This window comes from Peromyscus maniculatus, chromosome X (genome assembly GCF_049852395.1).
Source record: "Peromyscus maniculatus bairdii isolate BWxNUB_F1_BW_parent chromosome X, HU_Pman_BW_mat_3.1, whole genome shotgun sequence".
Classification (NCBI taxonomy): Eukaryota; Metazoa; Chordata; class Mammalia; order Rodentia; family Cricetidae; genus Peromyscus; species Peromyscus maniculatus.
This window is the reverse complement of record NC_134875.1, coordinates 47,362,430-47,382,464: the sequence shown is the minus strand read 5'-3', so window position 1 is coordinate 47,382,464 and position 20,035 is coordinate 47,362,430. Positions and strand designations below refer to the sequence as shown.

The window sequence follows — 20,035 nt, the reverse complement described above, 5'->3', positions numbered from 1 at the left end:
TTAGAACCTTATTTCCAACATGCATGGTGAGCACGTATTGATTAGTTTTGAATTCATGATAATTTCCAGTAAAAAAGTTTTCTCACAATCTGCATGCATGATGTATGTAGTATAGTTATCATAGTTTACTTTCTTGTCTGATACCTATTTTTTTCATTTATTGTTTTCATAAATTAACTTGATTTTATTTTATATTTGTGTGGTACTGAATAGTATTTAAAAGCAGTGTAAACACATTTTCCTTGAAATGACATTTCCAAAACACTTCATTTGACTGAGATAAAAATGCCTATTCAATTCATACGACATTTTATAGTACTCTGTGTGTTGGCAATAATAATACTAGTGTATATAACCCCATAATAAAATATACAAAAATTCAGTTTATTCATCAAATGGGCATCAAATTCTATGGAATTTTCTCTCATGTTACCTGATATTTTTCTTCTTTTGTTTTAGCACGCTTCGTGGGCTGTTACAGTCAATGGATTTATCAACACTGAAATGTTATCCTCCTGGCCAGCCAGAAAAATTTTCTGCATTTTTGGATAAAGTTGTTGGATTACAAAAATAAACTCTCAACACTTTAAAATACCCCTAAATCCAGTTTATGGGATGTGATTAAATTAAAATAAATTTATGGCATGTATTTGTAGAGCATTACAGATTAATATATTTACTATAAAAATAGAATATATAAGGAACTTTGTGGCATAAACGTTGCACTTGGGTCCAAATCCTAATTTCACTAAATTTTTGAGATTTCCCTGATATTGAATATGTAGTGAGTCCCTAACATTGAAAATGTAGTCTTCACAGTTTTGTCCTAAAATCTTAAATGGCTGATCGTGTAAAAAACAACAACAAAAAACAAAAACCAAAAAACAAACAAAAAACCCCCAAGCCTGGCAGTGATGGTGTACACCATTAATTCCAGCCCTTAGGAGGCTGAGGCTTGAGTTCAAGGCCAGCCTGGTCTACAGAGAGAAACCCTGTTTCCAAAAACCTAAGCAAAACAAAAACAAAACCAAAACAATTTGAAAATGTTACTAAAAATCAGATATTACTTTAGATGTTCCTTTGAAGAAAAAAAATGAAATGCTAACAATGTAACATTTGGTGAGAAAGTCAGAATCTGTAGGTTTATAATCTTAAGAGACAGCTTTTTTTGTATTAAGCAGGAAAAAAATGGGTTTGCTTTGTGGAAGCTAGTAGTTTTCTGAAAAAGATGATCAAAGTAATTGATCTACTGTACTTGGAGTAACTTTTATCTTGAAGAATAAAGTAGATATGTTCACCTTTTGAACTTCTGATCCTTCAAGTGCTGGGATTACAGGCACACTTTACCATGCCTGGTAATATTTGTTCCTCTGAGAAGGGCTAGAGAGATTGCTCAGCGAAGAAAGTGTACTTGTACAAATGTGAGGACCTGAGTTTGCATCTTCATAATCAACATTAATCAGGCATGGTAGTGTGTATCTAGAATCCCTTTGCCTATGATGAGATGGTAGAGACAGAGTCCCTGGAGTACAGTGGTTTTGTAGCCTGGTGTTTGCAATAGTGAATGGCAAGAGATCCTGTATCAAACAAGGTAGAAAGTAAAAGACAGCCTGAGGTTTTCCTCTTACCTCCTCCAGCTCACCATGGCACACATGCTTACATTCAAATGAATGCATACACACATGTAAGTAGAATGTGATAACCTTTTTTTTGTTTTTTGTTTTTTGTTTTTTTTTCCCCAAGACAGGGTTTCTCTGCGTAGCTTTGTGCCTTTCCTGGAGCTCACTTGGTAGCCCAGGCTGGCCTCGAACTCACAGAGATCTGCCTGGCTCTGCCTCCCGAGTGCTGGTATTAAAGGCGTGCGCCACCGCCACCACCACCCGGCAGAATGTGATAATCTTAACAATGCTTTAAAGAATAGAGAATAAATCCAAAGATATAACAGTATGACTTGGTTGTTATTTTTTTTTACATTTTTAATTTTTGTGTATGTGTGGATATGTGCATGTGGATAGTCAGAAGACAATTGGGATCATTTCTCTCCTTCAGCCATGTTAGTCCCTGGGATCAAATGTGGGTCTCGAGGCTTGCTTGGCAGCAGGACATTTGCTGGTGATCAGTTTCACTAGTCCATTTGTTTGGATAGAGGTAGTGGGATTTGAACCTAGGACCATGCACATACTAGGTATACGCTCTACCACTGAGCTACATCCTCTGCCTGCTGTCAGTTTTTACAGTCGCCATCTGGGGCCTAGAGAGCTCAGTAGTTGAGTTGTATTTCAGAGGACGTAAATTTAGTTCTTAGTTCTTCCATATGTTAACTGCTTGTAACTCCCATCTCCAGGATATCAAATGCCCTCGTCTGGTCTCGGCACATTTATACTCACACAGATAAACAGAAAAAAATAAATCTTAAAAAGTTATTCGGAATTGTACCTGAAGCTGGAGAGATGGCTCTGTTTAAGAGTACTTGATGCTCTTTTAGAGGGCCCGGGTTTGATTTATCAATATCCATATTGCAGAGTATCTTACCCACTCTGGCCTTTGGATACCAGGCTTGTGTATGGTGTACAGATACACAGTTAAAACACCGCACACACATAAAATTAAAAAATACCCTCTACAGTGATGAAACATAACAGAATTTGGCAATTTGTGTTCATAAAAATTACTTTTACAAATGTGTCAAATGATATAGGTGCTTAAATACATGATTTTTAAATTATAAGAACTCAATACATTGTGAAATTTCTGAGTTTGGTCTCAGAACTTTTAAGATGTAGTAGTTCTTTGCTAGAAATTTTAGATATAGTTTATCCATAAAAGAAATTTAAGAGCTCGGCATTATGGCTGTAATCCCAGCATTCAGAAGTCAGCTGTGCTACATAATTAGTTTAAGGTTACCCAGAGCCTACATGGTAAGAAAAGAAAAAAAAAAGACGTCAGTCAATAGACAGTGTGACTGTACAGGCATACCTTGTTTCAAACATTTTACTTGTGATGAATTTACATACTTTAGATTTATTTTCCTGATTGACCTTTACTTGGACTGATGTTAAATTTTTATTGGTGGTAAAAATGAGTTCCTGAGAAAGTACTCTAGTCAGGAAAAAGCCACTTGGAATTAAAATTTTGGTGAGAATTAGATATCTAAGTGTGAGTAGTCCACATCTCCATTGGTGAGAATTAATAGGAAATGTACCTTTATTGTCTTTAGTTAATGTTTTAACATGTTTTTATATTTTTAATTTTTATTTTTTGGTTTTTTGAGACGGTTTTTCTGTGTAACAGTCCTAGCTGTCCTGGAACTCACTGTGTAAACCAGGCTGCCCTCAAACTCACTGAGATCTGCCTCTGCTTCCAAGTGCTGGGATTAAAGGTATGCGCCACCACTGCCTGGCAACATTTTTTTTTAAATGTATATTCCAATTTGTATGCATGCCTGTGCCCAAGGACAAACTCAGGGTTTATCCTCAAATACCATTCACCTCTAGGATGGTCTCTCACTGGCCAGTTCATTAACTAGTCTAGAGTGGCTGGCCAGTGAGCCATAGTGATCCTCGGTTCTGAGTTTATAATCCCATTGTATCATGTATAGCATTTTTATGTGTTTGGTGGGACACTAACTCAAGTCCTTGCAAGGCAAACACTACTAAGTCATATTCCCAGCCTTTCACCAGCTCTACACTAATATTTTAGAAAAGGTTTTATTCACATCCAGAGATAGAATCCTAATGTTTAATGTTTCTTTTAAACCACCTATCTCATTTGAGAAAAAATGTGATGTAAAGTTTATTTGGTTACTTAGACTTTTATTTATTTATTTTTATTTTATTTTTTAATTTTTATTACATATACAGCATATATGACAGCAGGCCAGAAGAGGGCACCAGATCTCATTACAGATGGTTGTGAGCCACCATGTGGTTGCTGGGAATTGAACTCAGGACCTCTGGAAGAGCAGCCAGTGCTCTTTACCGCTGAGCCATCTCTCCAGCCCATTTAGCCTTTTAAATGACTTTGGCTTGAAGCACCATAGAGCATCAGAAATAGTCTATTCAAATATACCTGGAAAAGCACCAGGCTTCCAATTATTTAATACTTAACTGCTAGACCACATAATGTAGACTTAGTTATTCAAAAATTAATCGTTTGTTGTATGTGGTAATATTTCTTGCTATACCTTTGTGATTTTATTTTTATTGTGAGGTTTTAAGTCAAGATAGTTTGAATTTTACTTGACAAGAGTTTTCTCAGAATTTGTCTAAGTCTTGTAATTTCTCAACTGAGGAAAGACACCAGAGGTTACAATTTGCTTAAGAAAACAACCTTTTGCCAGAAATACTATTAGAAACCTTGAATAAGTCCTGCATTTTTTCTTACCATACCGTAATATTTTTGTTGTTGTTGTTGTTTTTCGAGACAGGGTTTCTCTGTGTAGCTTTGTGCCTTTTCCTGGAACTCACTTGGTAGCCCAGGCTGGCCTCAAACTCACAGAGATCCGCCTGCCTCTGCCTCCCGAGTGCTGGGATTAAAGGCGTGCGCCACCACCGCCGGCCATGAAAAACAATTTTATTTGAAATATTTCTGAATAAAGTTAAGTGTAGTTTAAAGTCACTGGGTAGGTGGAATGCTGTTTAATACTTTTTTTTTTAGTGTTAATTAGATTTTCAGATATAAGGAGGCAAAAAAAATGGATTGTTGGAAATTGATACCATGGACAGATTCAGAAGTGATTTGACTCATCCTAGAACATTTATAGTGTTTGTGTATCTGAGAGGTGATGTTATGAGGTGACATTGGAAATTGGAAATTTTAGATTTAATGCTTATAATTGGTTGAAAGTGAGCTGGAATGGTTGGAAGGAACTGCAAGGTTAACCAATGAACTTGTTACAAGGTTCTGGGACATAAAAAAGTAGTCAGGTGTTTGATTTTAGATACTTAAAGATTTAAGTCATTGGCACAAAGGACAATGTAAAAAAAGACTAAAGTCAGGAATGGCTAAAGGTACTGTAGGCATTTTCTTTTGCTGTTAGTGTGGTATTAGCATTCAGTCCATGTTGGTCATGTAACAATTTGCAGAGATGAGTATAAATCTGCATATGGTCTGGTAAATGAGGTATGGGCAGAGTATTTGAAATTGGCTTGTGGAAAATATTTGGAATGGGTAATGGTGATAACCATGTGGCGAGCCAGTTTGTGGTGTATAAAATAACATTCTTTTGAGGAGACAAGGGAAGGAAGAACAACAGTTGTGGTTAACACTTGCTAAGTGCTGATGTCTTGGTACTTATTCAGTGTACTTTACATATGAATGTTTAATCTCTGGAGTAATCTTAGAAAGCAGTTTAATATTGTCCCAGTTTGTAGATGAAGAAATGAGTCTTTTATCTAAGGGTCCAAGCAATGGGGAATAATCCAGGAATGGTAATTGGAGAACTGAATTCTTTGTGTGTTCCTCATTAATTGGTATAATAAGACTTTTAAATTACATCACTATCTCCTAAGTTACACGTTTATATTAGTCATAGATACAGGGCCTTGTTGGGGTGTTTTACAGTGCTATTTTAAAGCATCCTGTTATTCACAGAATCCATGGGAAGAAATTCTCCCAATTGGTTTACCCGATTACAAGTAAGTTATATGCTGTTGTTTTCCTTAAATATTTGTGTTTCGAGGTTATCTTTTGGCACTATTTCCTTCACGTTTTTCTGGGCATTTTCATCATTCCCAAAGGCTTTACTATTATATATCTTATGACAGCTCACCAAGCACTCCTCAGCAGCCTTTAATATTGCTAAATAGGCATTGTGAATCTTTTTTTTTTTTTTTTTTTGTTTTTGTTTTTCGAGACAGGGTTTCTCTGTGTAGCTTTGCGCCTTTCCTGGAACTCACTTGGTAGCCCAGGCTGGCCTCGAACTCACAAAGATCCACCTGCCTCTGCCTCCCGAGTGCTGGGATTAAAGGCGTGCGCCACCACCGCCCGGCGCATTGTGAATCTTAAAGATGGCAGTGTTTATTAAAATTTTGGATTTGCCTTGTAATAACCTTTTAAAGAGTAATAACTTATAGAACACCTTGATTTAGAATGCTGGTTTTTAAAATGAGCTCTGTGGACTAGTAGCCTTAGCATCACGCGTCATCTGGGAACTTTTTAAAAATAATAAATACAAGTCCTCTGAGAACCACTATTCTAGAAATATACAGGACAGTAGTTCGTTGTGGAAAACAGCCAATTGAGATTTCAAGTGTAATATCGTTCAAGGACGGTATACATTTATACCCTGAAGTTGCTTTCTGTTACATGCAAATGAAGTAAAATATTGGCCCATCATAGGTCTTTAAAAAAATTCTGTTTTCTGAGTTAAAGACTATAACCTATACTTTACCATTTCTGAGCTTTCCATATCTCTTGTGCTTTATATGCAATTTTTACAATTATGCAAATGAGTTTTAGTTTTGTAGTATTAACTGATTAGATGTGAAAATTGAATGTCTTGCGATTATTCAAAACCCAGTCATCTTTAAAGCAAATGTCTCTTGTGGCTGTAAAATTCTTCTTATTTATTTACTGCAATTATTGGGCTATTCTGTTTTCTGTTCACTAATGTTTTAAGCTTGACTGTGGTGATATTTTGTTTGTTCTCTAACAAAGTATGCCTGAAGATCAAAGGGCAGAGCCAGCCACTAGATTAACCATAGAGGCTAAGCAGTGGCAGCACACACCTTTAAACCCAGCACTTGGGAAGAGGAAGCAGGAAGATCAGGAGTCCAAGGCCACTCTGGGCTACACAAGATTGAATCTATCTAAAAGAGAGACAGAGCCAAGCAGTGGTGGTGGCTCATACCTTTAATCCCAATAATAGGGAGCTGGAGACAGGAACATAAGGTGAGAGTGGAGACAGGATCTCAGAGCCATTCAGTCTGAGGATTCGGTAGAGGTAAGAAGTCTTTCTAGTGGCTGGCTGCTCTGCTTCTGTGATCTTTCAGCGTTTACCCCATATCTGGATCTGGGTTTTATTAAGACCAATTAGGATTCGTGCTACACTTGACTTTTGTAATTAGGATAATACTTGTAAATCCAAGAACTAAGTAGTTTCTTGGAAATTTATCATAAGAAATGTATTGTTATGTTTTACTCCAGTATGCCTGATCCTGCATCTTATATTTTGTGTGTTTTATAAATAGTATGCTCAAGTTTTTACTTTTGAACTTAAATATTGTCTATAGGCCTACATGGAGAAGCTATTAAAATTAATATTCTTAATTGGCAAGTTATAATTTATACATTTATAGAGTATAGTGTCATACATTGACCTGCATGCAATGTGGGATGATTAAATCAAACTAACATATCCTTTCTTTTACCTATCATTTTATGGTGAAATATTTGAAATGTAATGGTGATAATTTGAAATATATATTATTGACTGTGCTCATCCTGATGTTTACTAAATCTCAGACATGCCTCTTATCTAAAATTTTGTAGCATTTTAATCAACTTCCTAGTCTCCATTAACCAACCACTCAAGGTGCAAGCTCTTTTTTTAACTATTCCTTTACTTCTATGATTTTAACTTTTTTATAGATTCTAGATAGGTCATACAGTAGTGGATTTTCTGTGCCTAATTCTACACTTAAGGTGGATGTTAGAAATTAACCAGGTGTCTCCGCCACCCTCCCCACCCCCAGAGTTTCTTTGTGTAGACCTGGTTGTCCTGGAACTAGCTCTGTGGACCAGGCTGGCCTGGAACTGACAGAGGTACACCTGCCTCTGCCTTCTGAGTGCTGGGATTAAAGGCGTGTGCCACCACCACCTGGGCAAAATTAACCAGTTTTTAAAGAGAATAATTCAGTAATTTTTAGTGAAGCCATTAGGAAAGATTTTCAGATTTTTATCTTTCTAAAAAGATTGTGCTTGTTTGTTTTCAGTGCCTGTTCCCACCACAGTCTGATTTTTATCTAGATTTGCCTTTTTGGCATATTTCATATCCCACATCTTTGCATCTGGGTTTTTTAGGGCTAATTTTTTCACACTCGTGTTCACACTTGTATAGCCTTCCCAGTAGGTGTGTAATTGTCTTATTGTGATTTTAGTTTGCATTTTTCTATTGACTAATCATATTAAACATCATCTAATTACTTATCAGCCATTTTTACTCTCTTCCTCCCTTTCAGACAGAGATTCTAGCCCAGCCTGGCTTCAAACTCTCTGTTAGTAGAGAATATTCTTAAACATCCTGGTCTTCTTGGAGCTAGCTCCTAAAGCTGGGATATTATACACAACATGTATAATTATGCCAACTTAACTACATTGATAACTCTCCCTTCATTTACCTTTAGTAAAACACTGAAATATTTTGCCCATTTAAAAAACTGGATTGTTCATTGCTAACTTTATTTGTGTAGCAGAGACCAGCCTCAAACTTACTATGTAGCTGCAGGTGGTTGGGAATGTCTGAAAACCTGCCTCTATTCCTGGAGATCATGCCAGATTTGTGTTTTCCTGAGGATTGAATTTAGGGTCTCTAGCATGCTAGGTAAGCACTGTAGCAGCTGAGTTACATGCCCAGTCCACTTTTAATAGTTTTTCAATACAAATATTTTTTGTTAGATATGTGAATTGCGTGTATTTTACCCTAGTTCATAACTTCTATTGTCACTTGCCTGACAATTTCATTTGAAGAACAAAAGTTAATTTTTGTGAAAGTCCAATCTGTATGCCCTTTAAAATCTTGCCTAACCCAAGGGTCCTGAATGTTTTCTCTTAAAACATTTTTAGGAACTTTAATTTTATGCGTGGATTTCCAAATATTTGTAGTTCAGAAGCTAAAATACACAAGGGCACAGGGAGGCTCCCTTGCAGCTTTTCTCTTGCTGCCTTAACCTTCCCTTGGGAGGCAGCTGCTGTACGGATAATATAGAAACTTTTTAGATCTGGTCTGCTTTGCATTAACTAACAAAGTGTGAGATTCAGGTCTAGGGTTCATTTTTCCTTTATGAATGGCCAATCCTTGCACTATTTGATATACTTGATTGTATTATCTATTGTATTACCTTTGTTGCTTTGTCAAAAATAAATTGACTTTTTTATATTTGTCTGTTGCATGTTTACCTAGTATGTACTTTTCTTTCTCTTCGTGTCTTACTGTTAAGGATTTTTCGGATCTTTCTTTCTTGGTTTCCCCTATATTTTGGTTGTCTTCCTGGCTCCTTCCATTCCAATTCTTTTCTCAGTGGAAGTATATGAATAGGATTTATTGAGGGTTTTTTTTTTTTTTTTTTTTTTTTTTTTTTTTTTTTTTTTTTTTTTTTGAGACCGGGTTTCTCTGTAGCTTTGTGCCTTTCCTGGAACTCACTCTGTAGCCCAGGCTGGCCTGGAACTCACAGAGATCCACCTGCCTCTGCCTCCCGAGTGCTGGGATTAAAGGTGGGTGCCACCACCGCCTGGCTTTGTTGAGGTTTTATACCCATGTTTAATTTTGAAGTTCAGTAGATGTAAAGAATTTGTATTTTAGGGGCTGGGGATTTAGCTCAGTGGTAGAGCATTTGCCTAGCAAGCACAAGGCCCTGGGTTCGGTCCTCAACTCTGGAAAATTAAAAAAAAAAAAAAAGAATTTGTATTTGGTTTTTACTTGTAGAATATGACAAAATAAATTAACTTTTTAATTGTAATCCTTAAGTCTTTCTTAGTAAATTAGTGATCTTAAAAAATGATGATTCTTTCTATAACCAAACAGTATGGTTCAGAACTTATACAAAGTTTCTGTATTATGGTTTCTTTAGAAAAGAAACAAGGTAATATGAATTTGGTGTGGTAAGGAAAATCAAAATTTCATTTCCCGTCTACCATGATTTTATTTCATTCTTAAATTATAAGTGATGGTCCTTGTTTTTTCCTATAGACAGTAGTCATAATTACTACTGACTCACATATAGAAGAATAACAGTTTTGATAGCTGCCTTACATTGCAAAGCCTCTAAAGTCAACTCTTTATTTAGAGTATCCCTGTAGATAAGACCTTCCATATTTAATTTAGTGTGTTACCACTGTACAAATGGGTAAAGTACAACTTTAACATTTCTAGACCAGTAGGGAAAGCAAGCTTTTGACTTATTCATTTGTTTATTTGTGGTGCTGGTATTGAATCTAGTGTACAAGAACCTAGTATACAAGGTTCATCATTGAGCTGTATGTCCCTAAAACTTACTTTTTAACACTTTGAGTAAGAGGAGGGCTGTATTTTGGCATTTACGTAAAAATAAGATACTTGATGCCAGAGTGAAATAATAGAAATGGTGTCCCCCCACCACCACCCTCAGGATTCGAGCACTTTTTTTTCCTGGCAAAGTACCCTGATAACATGTTAAAACATGTAATAACATGTCAAACATCAATAATGTGCCATTAAATCTTAAATGTACATTTTTAAAAGTTTCTGTGTAAGATATTCATTTTATACTGCTTCCATTGTTTCCACTTGTTAAAGATTTGTTTTTATTTTTAATGAAATATATTTGATTGTGTGGATATGTGCACTGTGCATGTGAGTGCAGATGCTCATGGATACCAGGGGAATTACAGGTGGTTGTGACCCACTTGGCGTGGGTGCTGGGAGTTGAACCCTAGTTCTTTGCAGCATCTGCTTTTAACTGTGAGCCATCTCTAGCTCTCACTGTTTTCAATTAAATGCTTCTCCATGTTCTGTTAGTACTATGCAGCAACTTGACATTCCTCAAGGATTATATCGTGATTTCCTAGCATTGTTAGTGGATTTATTTTCAGTGGTCCTAATAGACAATTTTTTATCTTGAATTAAATGAGTTGACTTTATTCTCATACTTGAAACAATTGCTTGGCATTTTTACTTTGCTTGAAGTGTGACCTTCTTCCCAGAAGATGGAGGCCTCTCCCCTTTTCTTTGTCTTTTAAAAAAGTTGTTTTTAATACTAAAGAGAATTAGTTAAATGCCCCACCCCTACTTCCCTCAAACTCTGGAGGGCTTCTGAAGGACAGAAGCTATTTGGAGATTCTGGGAGTGATCTCTAAACTCAGCGTCGTGGAGTAGGCTGTTTTACACACGTGAGCCTTTTTGTAATCTTTGCAGCCTCCTGAAGTAGCTTCCCCATGCTTAATTGCAGCTGAGTTTTCTTTAGATCCCCAGAGTTGCAGCTGCTTAGTCACTTTATTCCTTTAGCTGATTTTGATAGTCCCAACTTTCTGTAACTGTTTAACTTCTTCTGCCCTTGTCTCTTTAAGTTTCTTACTCTTTGGAGCATCTGCTCTTCGTTTTTGTTTTCCACAGGGTCCTGTCTTGTCCTGCGCCAGTCAGCCTCTTGCTTCTGCTTCTGGGAAGTGCCAAGATTCTGCAGCCCTGCCTCAACTGCCTTCTGCCTAGACCTTGAGCTGTTTGAGATACCTGCCTACACCAGCTCCAGTACTTGCCGCCACTGCCTGTTCCTCCCTGCATTCTGTGTTTTCTTCTTTTTCACCCCTCTGTTCCTTTCTCCTCACCCCATGCACAATGCATAAAGGATGGAAAAAGTACTGCGGCCAGAAGTCTTTGAATGAGGCATCAATGGATGAATATTTAGGCAGTTTAGGGCTGTTTCGAAAGGTGATTGCCAAGGATGCCTCTTGCCTTTTTCGGGCTATTTCCGAGCAGGTAAATATAAGCGTGACAAATGGATAATGTCTTGTTTTTTAAGTTTTTAGAGTAAGATGTGGCATGTTCCAGTTAGCTCAATCTGTAGTATACTGAAAGAAACAGAAATGTTACCTTTTCTGTTTTGTCAGTGATAATACCCAGGCCTGCCTGAAAAGCCGACAGTGAAACAGTGCACTCTTGCTAATTAGAGCAAATACTGTTCTCCTGTGGTTACTTTTCTGCTTTTCATTACCAGTTTGTAATGGGGGAAGGGTACATTAATGTGGGGTTAAAGAAAACTTTGAAATGAATCTCTCAGTCGTTTGTAAGCATGCCCTACTCCCTTTTGTTTTATGCATAAGAAAAAGATTTATAGCTTGTGCCCTTACAGAGTTGAAAGTCCTGGAGAGAGTCATTAATCCTCAATCTCACTAAAGATGACCATTTTTAAGATAAGGCCTGGCTTCTTCGCCTTTGGCTAAGATCAGGTGTACTAGCAGATAGACTTAATTTTACTGCTTCCAACATGTGTTCTACATTAGGAAACCAAATGTCTAATTCATCATCTTAATTTAGAAGCTTCTATTTCAAATAACCCGACAGTGAGCTAGTCTTTTCTCTTACAGTTGTTTTACAGCCAGATCCATCATTTGCACATCAGGAGAGTTTGTGTCTCATATATGAAGGAAAATCAACAAGCTTTTGAGTCTGTAAGTAGAATATATGCACTGGATAGAGTTATTGGTAATGTATATAGTAAGTAAGCAAATTTCTTAGTACCTAGTACGAAACCTGAATTGTCATACAGTCTTGTTTTCTCTATAGCAAGTATATAATTCTCAGCTGACTTTCTAGAAATAGCATGCTTTTGTACCTCCTTCACAAATTGAATTTTTTTTATGCTGATTAAAAACTAAGAGACTGGCCTGTTGGTGCATGCAGTAATCCAGCACTGATTTCTCATCCCAGGACTCTGCATGCTGAGTCAGTAGAATCCTGCATCCAGCCAGGCCAGTCTGAGCAATATAGAGAAACATTCAGAACAATGATGACTAAAAGAAGTAACAATCAGTGTCCTTCTCACTTATTCCTCCACAAACAAAAACTCCCAATACCATAAAATTTATATTTTTACCATAGTTTTGTATTATTCATACCACTGCTTTCTTAAACAATTTCATGACAGATTTGACCCTGCTAATATTGTAGAGTCCATTTTAATCTAGACTCAGTAATTCTCAGCCAATTTTTGAATCGTCTTGTAAAAACTCGATTATAAGGAAATGCTTGCTAATCATAATGTGGCGGGCGAATTATGAAAATTGAAACTACCCCTGTGGTTGACTTTAAAAACAACCTTTAGAAAACATCTTTGTACATTCAGTAGGCTAGTTTTTGTTAAATGAAGTGTTATCAAGGTCTGATCTGAAGCATGCCCTTTCATGTGACTTTTTACTGCTTTCATTCTTTCGACTGTATATTGAGTATTTGCCTTCCTGCCCTTGGAGGTTTGTTTTTGATTTCCTCAACACGTTTCAGTGAATTGTAAAATATCATACAGCCTTCTTTAAATCTTGTTGATTATAGTCTTCTCCACACCTGGGAGAAATACTGTTCCTGACATTGAAATGCAAGACGATGGTCTCATGCAGCATAATCTCAAGTATTTTGTGCATATACATAACACTGGAGCTTTTGTTAAACTATACATTCTGATGCAGTAGGTTTGAGCTGAGCCTTCAGATTTCTGCATTTTAAACAAACTTGTAAATTAAGGGTGTAGTTGCTTCCTAGACCACATTTTGACTAACAAAAGATGTGTAAAACACTGTTAGAAGCTTGATTTTTTTTTTTTTCCTCCCCTCCTCCCCACCTCCCGGAAAAGTTTATACTGTATTTACATGCTTTTTCAGCGAAAACTAGAAAAAATACCAACCAGTTTTAAGGGCCCAAAGACAAGTATGAGTGTTGTAGATAAATTCATTATTTTAAATGTCAATTATACATTGGTCAAAATTTGCACTATTTAAATTAACTGTTTAGTTTATGCTAATTATGTCAGAATTGTAGAGAATGAATTTAATTCAGTTTTTATGGAGGTATATTTTACTTACAATGAGATTTTTCATTTTAAGATTAACAGTTTTAATTCTGGTCATGATAAAAGTCATTGTAGCTGCCATCAAAATCAGGGTGGAACACATCGACCACCTGCAAAAGTTTGTGCTCAGGGCTGTTTTGATATCAGTGAAATCCTTTGTATAAAACCTTCCTTAGCTTAACTTTGTATATATATCTCCTATCAGATTTTTATCCTTAATGATTGTTGGTTTTGCTTTGATTAAAATTGTCAAATTGATTAAAATTGATTAAAATTGTCAAGTTACTTAAGTTGACATTTTAAAAGAAACTGGAAGGTGTAGCATTTGTTGAAATCCACAGCTTCTGAGATACTTTTTTCCACTCAAGACTTCTGTGTAGGTGTAGATCTTAAGGTGCTGAGTGGACTAGTCATTTAATCCCACATACCGACTGAGCAGGGTATAAATAGGAATGTATATATCTACATATATATAGACATATATGAATGTGACAACAATTAATGAAAAAAGAGGCCATGAAAGTGGGAGGGAGGTATATTGGAGGGTTTGGAGAAAGGAAAGGGAAGGGAGAAATGATGGAAGTATATTATAATCTCAAAAGAAAAAGCTCATTAGATGCTGATAACTGTAGAATATAATCAAATTGCAATAATGTCATATATTTGGCTAAGTCAAATTTGTTTTATTTTTTGAAGTATGTGGAAGGATCTTTCGAGAAATATCTGGAACGGTTGGGGGATCCTAAAGTAAGTGCAAATATGAGGATATCATCTTTTCATAGTTGTTTGAAATAGTAACTCAGACATACTGTGTCTGTATAATTATTAAAAATAAAATATTGTGTTGACAGTTTCTGTAGCCTGCTGAGAGTACATAGTGCTTGGGAAAAGGACAGACAGTGTTGGGGACTACTCAAAGCCTTTTCACCTTTTCACCTTAATGGGAAAAAAGGATGGGAATGTTTATTTTTTAAAAATTAAAATTTTCCTGATTGGTAGTTATCTGTTTTGTGGTAGTAAAATCCATAATAATTGAGAAATAATTTTATTTGGTAATATTAATCAATTTTTTGTTAAATAAACATTTACTAAACACCCTGCCACCTTTTTCAAAATAGTAGTTACACTTTTATACATTTTAAATTGTGTAGTTATTACCTAATGGCTAAGAACTTTGGGTCTACTATTTTGATTTGTTTATATTATAGACTACCCATCTTGATTTTCTCATATTTAGAACAAATCACAGTATGTTATACAAATAATTTACCTGAAATATTAAATAGCTGAGGAATGTTGTAAGCACTACTTAATAGTTCTGAAATGTTTGTCAAAACTCTGTGTTATTTATATTTAGGAGAGTGCTGGCCAGCTGGAACTAAGAGCTCTTTCTCTAATTTATAAGTAAGTTGTATCAAAGGGAAAATGAAAGAGGGAATATATGAATATAGTGAGAAGGACTGTGTATAAGTAAGATTTCTGTCAGCGTCCCTCTAGGACTGGTTAAATTTGAGCATTGATAAGTTAATAATGTAGAAGGAAAAGGCCTGAGCAAAGTCCACTTGTTACAGTTCTTGGGTGAAGAACCTTATTACTATTTCTGTCCTAGAATTTGTGTCTCTTTGAAAGGAAGATTAAATGGAAGCCAGGTGTGCTGGGACATGCCTATAATACTAGAACTGAGTAAGGGAGGCTAAGGCAAGACAATCTTGAGTTCAAGATCACCTTAGGATACACAACAAGATCCTGTCTCAAGACAAACTAAGAGACTGAACTGGTAATATTTCAAGTAGGAAATCAGGATAGCTATCTTTTTTAAAACTTCTAAGTGCTTAACATTTTTGTTATATATTGTCATTAGGGCAATGTCATTTCTATTGTAAAATTATAGCAAATAATTTTTAGAAGCTGCAGTAGTTGGATGATCCTTCAAATGGTCACATTATATTTTAATATTAAAATTTTATGGGGAAGTTAGGAAGAGCTTTAAAGGCTACCTAAGGGCCTTATAGTTATAACTATCTTATGTATATACTAAATAATCTCTTCCCACCTACGTTTCTTTTCTACCTGTAGTCGAGATTTCATTCTTTATCGATATCCTGGAAAGCCACCAACACATGTCACAGATAATGGCTTTGAAGACAAGGTAAGAAAGTGAATTTAAATTATGCTGCTGGAGCCGGGCGGTGGTGGCGCACGCCTTTAATCCCAGCACTCGGGAGGCAGAGGCAGGCGGATCTCTGTGAGTTCGAGGCCAGCCTGGGCTACCAAGTGAGTTCCAGGAAAGGCGCAAAGCTACACAGAGAAACCCTGTCTCGAAAAACCAAAAAAAAAAAAAAAAAAAAAAAATTATGCTGCTGGTTTACCACAATATTAAGAAATAATCCTTTTGACCTAATTATTGAAACAGTAAACCTCGTCTTGAAGCCCAATGTGGTACCATTGTGCTCCTGAGTCACCTAATAAACATTGTCTAACTGGTAATATTTTTTTGCTGGCAGCCTTTTCCTCTCTAGTCTGTCATCCTCATTGGTATTAGCTATCTTTTAAACAGATTGTTCTTATCACTCCATAAGAAGAGATGTGGCCCACAGGAGGATCAAGCTACACAACTGTCACTTATGTGTAGAGGGCCTAGGTTAGTCCCATGCAGGCTCCCTGGTTGTCAGGTTAGTCTCTGTGAGCCCCTATGAGCCCAGGTTAGTTGATTCTGTGGGTTTTTTTGTAGTGTCCTTGATGTCTCTTGCTCCTATAATCAATCCTTCCTCCTTCCTTTCAGCAGGATTCCCCGAGTTCTGCCCAGTGTTTAGCTGTGGGTCTCTGCATCTGTTTCCTTCACTTTGCTGGATCAAGCCTCTTTGACAATTGGACAAGGCATCAATTTATGATCTAGTTTTTAACACATGTCAGAAATTTGATAGTTGTAGCATTGTGGATTTATTTCTAGGTCTTTTAATCCATCAAGCTGTTTGTCTTTGTGTCAGTACCATAATTTGTGTTGTTATGGCTCAGTGTTATATTTTGAGACAAGGAATTGGGGTAAATATTTCCTTTGATGAACAGGAACAAAGTAAAACACTGTCTTGCTTTGTGTTTTTCTTTTTTTTCTTTTTTTTTTTTTTTGGTGTGTCTCTGGGAGAAAACGAGAATCAGACCTAAGGTCTTATGTATTCTAGTTACGCTGACACTCTAAATTTATTTACTTATTCTTGTGGTTCTGTAGTTGCCAGGTCATCCTACATGGTCAGCAAGTACTGTACATATGAGAGACACCTTTAGCCCCAGACTCTGTAAGATTTGTATTTGAGCTTCTTGAGTTTTCAAAAATGATTTTATTAGAGTTGGGCGTTACTTAGGTGTTTTGTTTTGTTTAGTTAGTTTGTTTATGAGAAAGGATCTCTCTATGTTGCCCTGTCTACCCTGGAACTTAATATGTAGACAAGGTTGGCCTCGAACTCACAGAGATCCTCCTGCCTTTACCTTCTTAGTGTGAGATTATTTAGTTTTCATTTTTAAAAAATTATTATTATTATTATTGTGTGTGGTGTGTGTATGTTTGTGAGTGCAGGGGTGTGTGTATATATATGTGTATGCATGTTAAGGGGGCAGCCTTAAAGGTAAGAGGGCAACTTTTGAGAATCAGTTCAACGTCATGGGTCTAGGGATTGAACTCACATTGTCAAGCTTGCTCTATAAGCACATTTAAACTCTGAGCCATCTCACGGGCGCCATAAGGTGGTTTTTGTTTTTTGTTTTTTGTTTTTTTTTTTTGGTAGGGTCTCACAGATTTCAAATTCACTATATAGTTGAAGATTGAAGATGACCTTGAACTTTTGATTCTCTTGCCCCCACCTTCCACCTTCTGGGAGTATAGGTATATGTCTTTATACCTGGTCAGTTTTTGTAGTGCTGAGGATCCAACTCAGCTTCATGCATGATTGGCATGTATTCTACTGACTGAACCACATCCCTAGTCCAGCTAATGGATGTTATTAATGAACCCTTGAAGATAGAATTAAGCGCAAACTTTCAAAGATGCCCACTGTTGTTCACCTATATTTTTACCTTTTATGTTGACCTACCTCTGGATTCTATATATTTATTTTCCTTTTCCTAAATGTATTCAATATCAAGGTGAATGCTACTAAAAAATATCCATGATCACTGACCACACAAGCTCTTTATAGAAAAAGTAGAATGGCATATATTGAAAACAAAGTAAAATATATCTAGAATATATAGACTTCATTCATACTCTTCAAATATTAAGTATTTGTATGTATCTTTTTTTATCATTCTCTTTGCATTTACATTAATTTTTCTACATTTTTCTTTTGAGACAGGGTCTCTGAAGCCTGACTGTCTTAGGACTCACTGTGTAGACCAGGCTGGCCTTGAACTCACAGGTTTGCCTGCCTCTGCCTCTCATGTACTGGGATTAAAGGCATGTGCCACTATACCTAGTTAGGCTCATTTTTAAGATTATTTTTCTTTTCAGTCATGTATTACCAGTAATAGAGATTTATCCTATGCTTTCACTGATTACACATCCTACCCACTCAAAAAACCCTACACTATCCAGAAGGTTTATTAGTGAATTGTTTTATTTTGGCCTACTGACCACCGAGAATACAAAAACTGTTATGCCTTGTTTTGTAATAGAAAAATTGGAATCTTCTTTCTATTAGAACTTCTGTTTATTCATCATCAGTTTTGGTTGTCTAGGTTCCTTTACTCCTTAATTGCTTCCAATTATTAACCTTTCTTAGTTGAAAATCTGAGTATTTGTAGACCAAAGTACAAAGGACTTCTGTTAATAAACCTCTTAAATGTAAATATCCTCTCTGGTCAGTGAACCCATATTCGTAATTCTTTATTGCTATGTTAGCTTGATAGTTGCCCTCAATACCCTGAAATGAATTATAATGACAAAGTTAGTTGGTATTCTGAGCAAAAAAAAAAAAAAAAAGTATAGGAAAGGCAAATGGCCCTGGGTTCAGATAATTTACTTATTGGTAGAAGTTATATCAGGGTAGTGTAGCAAGGTAGAAAAAACAAAAAGTGCTTAAGAAATTTTTTAAGGAAGCTTGGTGGCAACATTCTCAAAACGTCACAAAATCATCTTTAGTAACTCAGGTTATTGATTTCAGATATGGCTGTGAGAATTACTAAGGATTATATTCATTGTGCAAAGTGATGGCTTCAGTAATGACTTTTTTTTTCTTTTTTTTTTGGTTTTTCTCTGTGTAGCTTTGCACCTTTCCTGAAACTAACTCTGTAGCCCAGGCTGGCCTTGAACTCACAGAAATCCACTTGGCTCTGCCTCCTGAGTACTGGGACTAAAGGCAAGTGCCACCCCTGCCCGGCTCAATAATGACATTTTTATTTAAGAACATCATCTACATTGACCATTTTTACCTTCTTTACTTTCTCTTGCCTTCCCTTCTACTTCCTAAGTAGTCTTTCTGTTTTTATGTGCATATATTCATATATGTATAGAAACCAGATTCTACACGTAAAAGAGAACATGTGATAATTCGAGTACGGTTTATTTCACCTAATATCACATCCTATTTTTTTCCTTTTTCTTAAAATGATAGTAAATTTGTTCTCTATGATTGAATAAAAATTATATGTACCACAAGGATGCTTAGATGCAACTAGTTGCAGTAATCATGGATGTATACAACTCTATATATATGCTTACCTAGATCCCTTCAGGTCTATTCCCAGTAGTGCTAATTTGGTTCATGCTTGTTTTCTTGAAGAGCCTCCATAGTGATTACTGTCTACACTAGTTTACATTCCCACCAATGATGAGTATAAGGGATCCCTATTCCATCTTGGTCTATCATCACTCCTCTTCAGTTTTCTCCATGATTTGTTGTTCGTTCTTTTTAATTACAGTTTTATTGCTACACGCGCACACACACACACACACACACACACACACAAACGAGAGAGAGAGAGAGAGAGAGAGAGAGAGAGAGAGAGAGAGAGAGAGAGAGAGAGAGAGAGAGAGAGATAGGAGAGAAGGCGTTAGGGAGAGAGAAACATAAAATGACACAGGCTCCATTTCCTACTGTGTGGGTTCTGGGGATTGAACTTGGGTTTGACAGCAAGTGCCTTGTTAAAGATTTATTTTATTTATTTATTTATTTATTATGTATATAATGTTCTGCTTGCATGTATGTCTGCAAACCAGAAGAGGGCATCAGATCTCACTGCAGATGGTTTTGAGCCACCATGTGGTTGGTTGCTGGGATTTGAACTTAGGACTT

At 36.3% G+C, this 20,035-nt stretch overlaps 1 protein-coding gene across 8 annotated transcripts in view; it reads left to right on the top strand.

The window, feature by feature from the left end:
• Positions 1-20,035, top strand: part of Alg13 (ALG13 UDP-N-acetylglucosaminyltransferase subunit) — a 65,735-nt gene that overhangs the window by 7,525 nt on the left and 38,175 nt on the right. For 4 of the 8 annotated variants that reach the window (XR_013047936.1, XM_076561647.1, XM_042269684.2 and 1 more), the window contains 4 exons: positions 12,277-12,360; positions 14,448-14,498; positions 15,109-15,155; positions 15,828-15,900. Coding sequence is in view for 7 of the 8 variants with exons in the window: in XM_076561647.1 (XP_076417762.1) it covers positions 12,331-12,360; positions 14,448-14,498; positions 15,109-15,155; positions 15,828-15,900 (201 nt within the window). In the remaining variant the exon portion in view is untranslated. Of the gene's footprint in view, positions 1-459; positions 650-11,308; positions 11,669-12,276; positions 12,361-14,447; positions 14,499-15,108; positions 15,156-15,827; positions 15,901-20,035 lie in introns of those variants that run through there. The other 4 variants (XM_076561646.1, XM_076561645.1, XM_076561649.1 and 1 more) reach the window with 4 other exon arrangements.